The sequence below is a fragment of the Botryllus schlosseri genome, chromosome 4 (genome assembly GCF_051294905.1).
Source record: "Botryllus schlosseri isolate E-star chromosome 4, Bs_hap1, whole genome shotgun sequence".
Lineage (NCBI taxonomy): Eukaryota > Metazoa > Chordata > Ascidiacea > Stolidobranchia > Styelidae > Botryllus > Botryllus schlosseri.
The window spans coordinates 2,898,480-2,907,991 of NC_137239.1; the positions used below are offsets into that span (position 1 = coordinate 2,898,480).

At 38.4% G+C, this 9,512-nt stretch overlaps 1 protein-coding gene across 1 annotated transcript in view; it reads left to right on the top strand.

The window, feature by feature from the left end:
* The window catches only part of LOC145437887 (adhesion G-protein coupled receptor G7-like), a 29,385-nt gene extending 23,021 nt beyond the window's left edge, over nucleotides 1-6,364 (top strand). Inside the window, exons 15-20 of the mRNA XM_080315270.1 lie at nucleotides 1,281-1,521; nucleotides 2,513-2,664; nucleotides 2,722-2,848; nucleotides 3,800-3,974; nucleotides 5,131-5,260; nucleotides 6,223-6,364. Coding sequence (XP_080171396.1) covers nucleotides 1,281-1,521; nucleotides 2,513-2,664; nucleotides 2,722-2,848; nucleotides 3,800-3,974; nucleotides 5,131-5,260; nucleotides 6,223-6,349 — 952 coding nt within the window. The 3' untranslated portion in view covers nucleotides 6,350-6,364. The remainder of the gene's footprint in view (nucleotides 1-1,280; nucleotides 1,522-2,512; nucleotides 2,665-2,721; nucleotides 2,849-3,799; nucleotides 3,975-5,130; nucleotides 5,261-6,222) is intronic.
* The last annotated feature ends 3,148 nt before the right edge of the window (nucleotides 6,365-9,512 follow it).

The following is a 9,512-nucleotide window of genomic DNA, read 5'->3' on the forward strand; positions in this document are numbered from 1 at the left end:
TTCACGCCATTGTAGGACACAATGATATAATCGTATATTGGTGTATATCAGGGGTGGGCAAACTTATGAGCTCGCGGGCCGCATTCAACACTTGAATCCATTCGCGGACCGCACTATATAAAATTGGGGTACTAAACAAAAATTCAGTAATAGTGTTTGATTATACAGTGACCGATTACATGGAATTGATGTATATGTAATTGTATGTATATTTAAAACAAACCAAGCATTGATTTGATGACAACGTACACGCGTCAGAAACATTAACGATATTTATAAGCTGGTCGTCCTAATAGTCAAAATTAGGGATGAAAGTGGGTTGTCCCGATTAATAAAACTGGATGTAAATTTGTGTCGCTGCACATGGATCTGTTCATATATTTACTGGTTGTACTTTTGCTTTAACTCCAGAACAGACAATGCTGACCGCATCAATACCTTATCATTTTAAATACGCTTCTACAATATATAAATATTAGAAATACAGATATATCTACACATACAAAGAACGAATCTATCTAACAAACTCGCGAATCGGTTTATCCGAGTACAGCACAAAAAGTAATAAACTTTCTCGTTTTGCCAATATAAAATCACATCTGTGGTCGGAATTAAGTGATTTAGGTTTGACTTTCTATGGCGTTTAAAATTGAAACCTTCAAAATGCATGGGACGCGAGGTCTGGTCATATCGCAATCAATAAAATAGAAAGATACTATGGTTAGAATATAACTTATCGTTACCGTGTTGAAATACTTTACGACAAAGTTTAATCAAGCTCCCGTTAACTTGATTTTTCCACACATTTCATCAATATTTTTACAACGTTTCTTGAGGCTTTCGCTGACCACAACAAAAACCGTGTTGTGGGCTGCATGCATCCCGCGGGCCGCAGTTTGTCAACCCCCAGTGCGGATAATAATCCAATTGCAAGGCTCATATCCTGCATGAATTATGTCATTATAAATCAGATCGATTTACGAATGCGACCGTTTGTATTTGCTAAATTTACATCGCTGTTTGGGGATCAGACCCGATATATTATTATAGCCTTTGGTTGGGATGTAAAAGGACTATGTTATATGGAAGGATAAACTAAAAAAAAACCTTAACTCGTGGCAAAAAGAGATTCGTCTTGTGCGTTTTTGAATCCGTGAAACGCTTCGTTAAGCACCATCTTGGTAACGACAACGAGTACTCGTTTTTTGCCAACTCATTGTGTTACTAATCAATGCTTTTCAGAGGTAGGTTATAGCGATGAAATATGATTCTCTTAAAAGGGGAACACGGACGGGAAGAAAGTTCCAAGGTTCATTTCTCTTACTAAATCTCTCCATCGCTCTTCTGGGACTCAACGTCACGCTACTTATTAGCGAAACGCCGTTCTTTGCGTATGCTGAAGATTATGACGCAATTTCATCCTCGTGTCGAACAATTGCGGTGTTTTTACATCTATTTCTACTTGCGTCTTGCGCCTGGATGAACTGCGAAGGGGTGATGCTATTTCTAGCAGTGGTGAAGGTAAGCTGTCACGAATACCTCTTTTGTACGAGTGAAATTTCATCCATCTGTAAACCGTCGGGACAATACGCACCTCATACAAACAATAGATCAATATATATCAAAAGAAAGATTGAAAACTTTTTTAAAAACAACAGGAGGAAGCGCAAGAGCATGTTCCTCCCCCACACCCATTAAAAAAAGCATCTCTAAAAGTGTAACTGGATGACATTGCGATTATTTTACATTTCTCTGATAAATGTGAATCGGCAGGCAGGCAGTGATTGTCATACAAGTTTTACTAAGATACCGTACATTAAGGATATAAACTGAAATTATTCCGTTTCTTCAAAGGCTCTTAGTTTGTTGTTAATTGATACGGTGTTATATATAGTATTACTGTCCAATTTCTCCAGCGCTATTACAAAATACAGTTGTTTTACTCTATTCCGATTTTTTCACGTGAAATACCCGTTTTATATTCGTCTACCGCCTCGTTAAAGTATACATTAGTATTTCTGGATTCGAAATAAATTTATGAAGTTAAAAGATGTTATTGGCCCATAGTACCACATATTCTCTAAACCTGTGTTTCCCGACCTTTTTCATCTTATCGCCGCCTCATCAAGCTCGTCACAAATTTTCGCCTCATAAATTTACGGATCCGAAAAAGCGGATATATAAACGAGAAATTTATTCCCCAACTCTAATCGCTATTGAAGTTATTTTCGCGTCTACTTTCCGTTGAGTTTACTTTTCGTAGGCGACATAGGCAAAATAGCCGGACTTCATGTGCACATTTCCGCCGTGATAATGAAATATATCTCACAGGAAGATCTAGCATGTTCGCCCCTTATAGCCCCCTTTGGTATTGTCGCCTTCTTGTTTCTCAAAATAAACCTCTGACGTTGGGATTTGAGATTCACTGTCCTAAACTGTCATATTATGATAAGATGTCAGTAAATACTTATCAGTAAATATACGAATGTTACGGTTTTCAATTTATTTCCAGCCCTTTTATACGCGGGCACATGTCACCGACAAAAGCGTGGTCCTGTTTTCCATGGCGTGGGGTTGGATGATGCCAGCGGTATTCGTGGGCATTGCAGCTCTTGCTAATGTTGGAATTTATGTATACCCGCATACTGATGGTTTCGCAGTGACGTAAGTTTACACCATAGATTTCTTTTCGATGATGATACCATACCTTTTTTTGAGCAGGTGTTGGATTAATCCAGACTATATCATATATCTGGGTGTCGTACCGACCGCCGTTATGATTGCAGGCAATGTGGTCATCTATATTATTTTATCGTATCACCTATGCATAAAACGAGATACGGAATGGGTAAGTGGATGGAGATTTTATATTTACTTCTACTGCATATAACACATTCGCCCAAAGTATGATATCGACTCGCCATCGCCGTTACGTTTATTCGTAATAATGTTTGTTTTATATTTTTATCAACTGGTTGTTATAGATAGTTGGTGATTGGGCGTGTCAAAAACAATCGTTTCACGTAAGGGTTTCCTAACGCTTTACTGTACGTTGGGTTGCATTTAAAACAAACGGTGTTTTAAAACACTTTATTTAAAACATGTTTTAAACCGTGTTTTAAATAAAGGCCTTTTTTGAAAAAACGTGTTTTTTTTACGTTATAACATTATTCTATAATTGTGTAAATACTTTACTTCTCAAAAACATGTTATATGAATCTACATACAATTATCACCCGATATAACCGACGTATATCGATATGGGATGGTTGGAGCCCCCAGAATAGTCGGTTCAACATATAGTACAGATGTATCATCAAGGGAGCTATATTTACCTTATACTTTTGATTATCAATGTGAATCCACTCTGACGTCACAATTGAATATTGGTGACGTCATCGCTTTAAAAAACAAACAATAAAAACATGTTTGAATAAGGCCCTTGTTTTAGAAATGTTGGTTTTAAATTTATTTTTGTTTTAAATGCAACCCTAATTGTGAGGATGAGCATATTACATTCAAGACGAAAAATCAAGGTTTGGAAAAGTCAACAAGATTTGGTATGACCAAAATTCACATGAATGATGGTTTGAACTAGAAATGTCATAAATTCAATTCCATTATGCATCGTTCACCGTTAATAAGGGGGCGTAACTTTCTTACCAATAATATTATGATATTGATACAACAACTTATTTGAATGTTACAGTCAATAGCAAGCTTTTATGTAATATCCATGTTTCAATTTAACCGTTGTTACCGAGCCTTGAAAAGTGACATTTCTGACGTTTCCTACCAGAGCAAATCATGGCGAGCTTCGAGGGATTCTTACCAGAGAAAATTCGGTATCAACATTAGCATTCTCGTAATGTTGGGTGTAACGTGGATATTCGGATTTTCCCTACCAGTAATCAAAGACGAAACAGCAGCACTTGTCTTTGCATATGTTTTTACAGGTTTCAATACACTACAGGGTAAGTTTAATGTAACTACACAGTGGTCGGGAACCTTTTTTATCCAAAGAGCATCATTGGACCTATTTTTTCCATTTCAACTCTTAAAGAGCAATACATGAAAATCAGCTGTTTCGTCACGATAGAAAATTAATGACGTCATGGTAGCACAAATTCGAGCTCACTACGTTGGATTCCACGAGTGCGCCACATTTATTCTGAGTAAAAACAGGTATTATTATTGTTCGAACATAAAGCTCGAGGCGAGAGCCAAGCCTCACCATTGTTAACCCTATCCTTCTTAAATAGCTTAGAATTTATTATACCTGATATTAATCGGATGTAACTGTCACACTGATTCCAAAAATCTAAATACTGATCGACTTCTCAATTTGGCGGTAACATAACGTTGCGCTGCTCGCATACATTTTATCGCCTGCACTACAGAGCTACTTACTAGCTATGACGTTGTTTGTAATTCGAGTTTGTAATTGTGAATGTAACGTCCACGGCAGTGCGTCGTAGATCAGTAAGACAATGCGTATTCGAAAACTGCGTTGTGATATTGCGGTTGCCATATCTGCTATGAGTTTCGCACAATCCAAGATTTCGAGTCGGGTACATAAACTTCGCGAGTGATATTGGTCGCCGGCGCGACAGTAACTTAAATTTGAGGATTTTCAAAAGAGGGGCAAAAAAACATATCTTATTTCCAAAAGAGCCATATATGGCTGTCGAGCCATAGGCTGCGGACCTCTGCACTACAGTATTAGCGTAGTTTCTAACATTTGACCCAGATATGATTCGTCGTGAGTTCATAGGATCTAAATCATATGTGATATAATTCTGTAAGTTATGAGGACATTATCACACCAAAAGACTAAGAAGTCATAATATTTTTTCTGATATCCATTAATTTCGTTGAGTCCTACAAAGTAATTAGGGAATACATAAACTCCGCGATATGACAATGGATTCATATTGCAGACAGTTGAATCATCGCGTAATGATAACGACTACGTATATATTTGATGAACAGTGCTGTGGTTTATAAGCACGTTCTCTACGTCATTGACCATTTTGGAATACAATAATTCAAGTAATTCCAAAAGTAATGCTTCTGCCATCATACTTCATTTTTTATATAATAACATAATCAACCTGGTCCCTTATACAGGTTTGTTTCTTTTGCTGCTGTATTTGATGAGGAACAAACAGATTAGATCGATGTTCACGAGCGAAATATCTTCGCTTTTCAGCAACATGGGACTCGGTAGCACGGCGTCCGCAGTATCCAGACGAACAGGGTAAGAATGACGAAGCCTCACACTATCATGTCAATGAGATAAAGCCTAAGTGTGATAGTTATGGAGTAAACTAACAGATCAATGCAACTCATAGGACCCACCACGATCACGGTATATTCGTGGACTACTATATGATTCATTTGAAAAATATTTGACTGGATTACTTCGTAGGTTGATCATCCTATCGAGAAATACACGGCAAGATTGAATGTGATTCACAACAGTTGTCTTGTCAAACACATACGAGCTGATCGCAATAAGTCACCAACACCCAGGGTTGTAATGACTCGAGTCACTCGAATCGACTTGAGTGTTCATTAAAATCGACTTGACTCGATTCGAAACTTGAAAATGGCTCGAATCAGCTTGCGTCAATTGTGCATCAATGCGCACTGTCACTAGTTGTAATCGAGTCGTTGCATATGACTCGAACCACTCGATATGACTTGTTCAAATTCTCGTGTATAAGGAATGACGCTTCAACAATAAGCCCTGAAACTGTCTTTCACCTGTCTGAATAAACATGTTAATAGCGGGAAATAGGTATATTTTGAATGCGTGACCTTCAATATCGCCCAGGAATTTGACAGAAGGGTGTTTAGCCGGAATTGAACCCGGCAATGCACAGTGAACACTATGACTCGGATTCGACCCGTTGCTCCTTGACTTGTAATTTAAAAAGACTGAACTTGACCCGAATCAAAACTATAAAGGTAAATTTGTTCTGTCACTAGGAACCTAGTGACTTGGTTACAACCCCGGCCACAATCGTCACAATGATATTATAAAATCTCGCAAGTTCATTTTGCGTTGATTGTTCAAGGATATGTGAGCCATTCTAAAATTTTCTGGATACAATCACGTATTTTTATGTTTGATAATCATAATAAGACACTAACTTATCGCGGGTTTCGTATCAGTTCGCTCTCATATTCTGCAAATCTAAAATTCATTACTTTCAGGCAAGTGGATCTATCTACTTCATTAGAAGATTCTTCACCGAGCTCGTTTAACTTGAGAAGTGCGAAGAATTCCTACGTTTCTAATATCGTAGCAGATCCTCGCACCGTAGGAATGTATAGCGCATAGTGTTTGTAATAGAAATACATGTGTCGCGAGATATTTCTGCAAACTATACCAAAAGTTGATTCCATAATCATGACAGGTCTTTAAATGCGGTGCTTGTGGTTATCACCGACTTCTGATGTATAACTTTGTCCGACTACAATCGTGATACTGAACCTTTGAGACCACGTCTTCTTATCTGAAAGGGAAACATATAGTTAGTGATGTCCTGGCACTTCGTGTACATGTTAGCCTACCTGGGGTGCAGTATTAGGGAAGAAATTGATTAAACAAGAAAGTATTCTACCTAGGTCATAGTGGTATTGAGCCCTGGATTATGATGCAGATTACTAAACTAATAGGTCATTACTTTCGACCAAGCCTCGATACCACGATCTCCTTGCCTGGTATGACCTTTTGTCCCATTATCAGAATACGAAGAGGAATAGTTATATGACTTCGCAGGGAATCTCAGATCGTCCGGCCATGAAACATATATCGCGTATATTTATCGTACCGTCGTCTCGGTATCGAATATTACATCCTGTGTAATCCACTTCGAGTATGAAACGCCATGATTCGAGAGAATCCAGTTGACTCATTTGCTGAACCTACTTGCATCAACATCTGAAATATATTCGTATGTCTTGAGTAATATTGGCAGATTAAGACAGTGTTGGGATGACTCGAGTCGCCTTTTTCGTATGACTTGACTTGACTCGAGTCACTTTGCAAAAAAGACTTGACTTCACTTGACTCGTAGTATCAGAAATGTGGATTGACTCGTGACTCGGAGCTAAATTCACGAGTCAATTTTAAGTCATCAAGTAATCGGTGTCGATAAAAATCACCCTGTCTTGCATATGTTCGGATTATTCGCGAAACGCTGATGTAAGATGTAACCCGTGAGAGCGACCAATAATCCAATGAACGTTCGTTTTACTGAGCCTCCATTGTTCTCTCACAAATAAATTTACCGCCAGCGAAGTGATCGAAGCTTACTGCTTACGCTGTCGTAAACTAGATAAGTAGCCTATATTAATTTTTATAGCAGAATGTATATTGCTGTTCTATGTTCTAGCTTTAACAAAACATCTTGATTTATTGAAATTGAATCGAATATAGTTTATGTAGTCGATCCGCAACCATCGTATCATATCAATTTGTAATTGGGTAATGTATTGCATCTTATCAATTCGTTACTCTATTCTCTATTTGGCTGGTAACTATAAACTAGGGCTATGCAATTACTTACGTAGTGAGCAGCTCTACGCATATGTGAGCGATACAGCGTCTAGTTGCGTGTATATTTAACTCTATATTCGTTCATCGCTTCAAAATCAATGACCACTCAATCTGTATTTCAGACAGCTAGCAAAATGCAATGACGTAATCATGCCTCATAGTTCGAAAAGGCTACTTGACTTGAATTGTGACTTGACTCGTGACTTGACTTGACTTGACTCGGACTCGAGTCACCTCCAAAAATCGATTGACTTGACTTGACTCGAGTCACCTTCGAAAATCGATTGACTTGACTTGACTCGAGTCAAAATGTGCAATGACTCGAAATGACTCGTGACTCGAAGGTGACTTGATCGCAACACTGGATTAAGAAGAACTGTTTAGGCCAGCTGTATTTGGTTAGCTATACATCTGATACATATCAACCAGCGACTACTGTCGAATGGCATCGCACGGCATAAATACTTGGAAAGGGAGAATAGCTACACTGCAGTATTCTGAGTGGCAGGTAAAGACGCAATTCGATGATACAGGTGTGATCAGGACAATGCTTTGACTTAAATCTATAGAATGATACATTACCTACCGCAACTCTAACCGCCTACGCGCCAACAGAAACGTTTTGGGAGGCGATCGGGGCAAATTGACTCCAAATGAAAATGTGCATTCACTGAGTCTTCACCCGAAGTACCAATATTTAAAGTGTGTATTCAAGTTATATATGCATTTGGCTCATAAAACATACGTGTTATAGGGGTGTATAGTAAATTTCGTATCTAAAGACGCGGTTTTTAAACTCGCGGTCATGCCCCTCTTGGGAGGCGCGGAAGTATCTGAGGGGGGAGGATGAAGTCGCCCGAGAGAAATGAAGTTTTATCAACTCAGAATGAGTTCAGTTTCTGCTGACACTTCCAAGCTTCAACAACGACAATAATCCTTAGTTGCGTCGTACCATCCTTGTAATTGAAATCGGACATTACACCGACCAGAAGATTCCTCTGACTTTGCAGTGCCTGATGAGTGTGTGGGGTGTTAGCTGATGCTTTTATGGTCTGTCTGATAGGCATCTTTACTTGGTGCTAAGCAATACACAAGTAATGGAGAAATAAGATATTTCCTTATAGGGTCAAATCACATTCTTTGTATAATATGCCGTTTGAATCCAAGAAATAAGGATTTATATCGAAGTTGATTGTAACGTCGAAGTAGCGTCTTCCAGTATACTCAAGTAGGACACATTTTGTAGAATACCACTCCCGAGAAGCACATTTTATGGCCGTTCAAACTTACACAATTTACTTATTCTTTTCCCGATCACCTGATACGTGCTGAGAAAATTGTTTGTCCTGTGAAGTTGTAATTGCGTACGACCCGTGTCATTGGTTTTTGAGTTGAATCAAGGTCAGGTATGTTGTGACTAATCATAAGTCAGGAAAGAGAGAAGATTAGAGACCAAAATCGTTTAAATATCTATATGCTAAACGTGCTACCATTATACATTATACTGAAAAATGTTCCGTAGTGGGCTCAGGTACAGCTCATAATTATTGCTCCATGTATGGTCGAGCCGACTAGGAAAACAGGGGGGTGATTCGTGAATGCGCACCGTTTTAGTTTACAGTGTACACAATCTCTTGATTAGTCAGTTCTTAAGATTGTTATTCAATGAGAACATGACTCGCGTTGCACCGTTGCTGCATTTGCCATTTACGATTTGACGCGAGAGCAAATGTAGCTATTTTTAGCCGTTGATGGTAGTGAGTCGTAAAGCTTTTGGTGAATAAATCTTTGGTGAGTAAACTTTTTATTTATGGTCAGCGCTAATATTAATTATATGCCATCAGATATGATCACCGCTTGGTTATCCTTTGTGACACTTTCGTGAAGGCCAATGTCTCTCAATCAATAAGTGTGAAGTTCGGTTTTCCACAGTATACTCAAC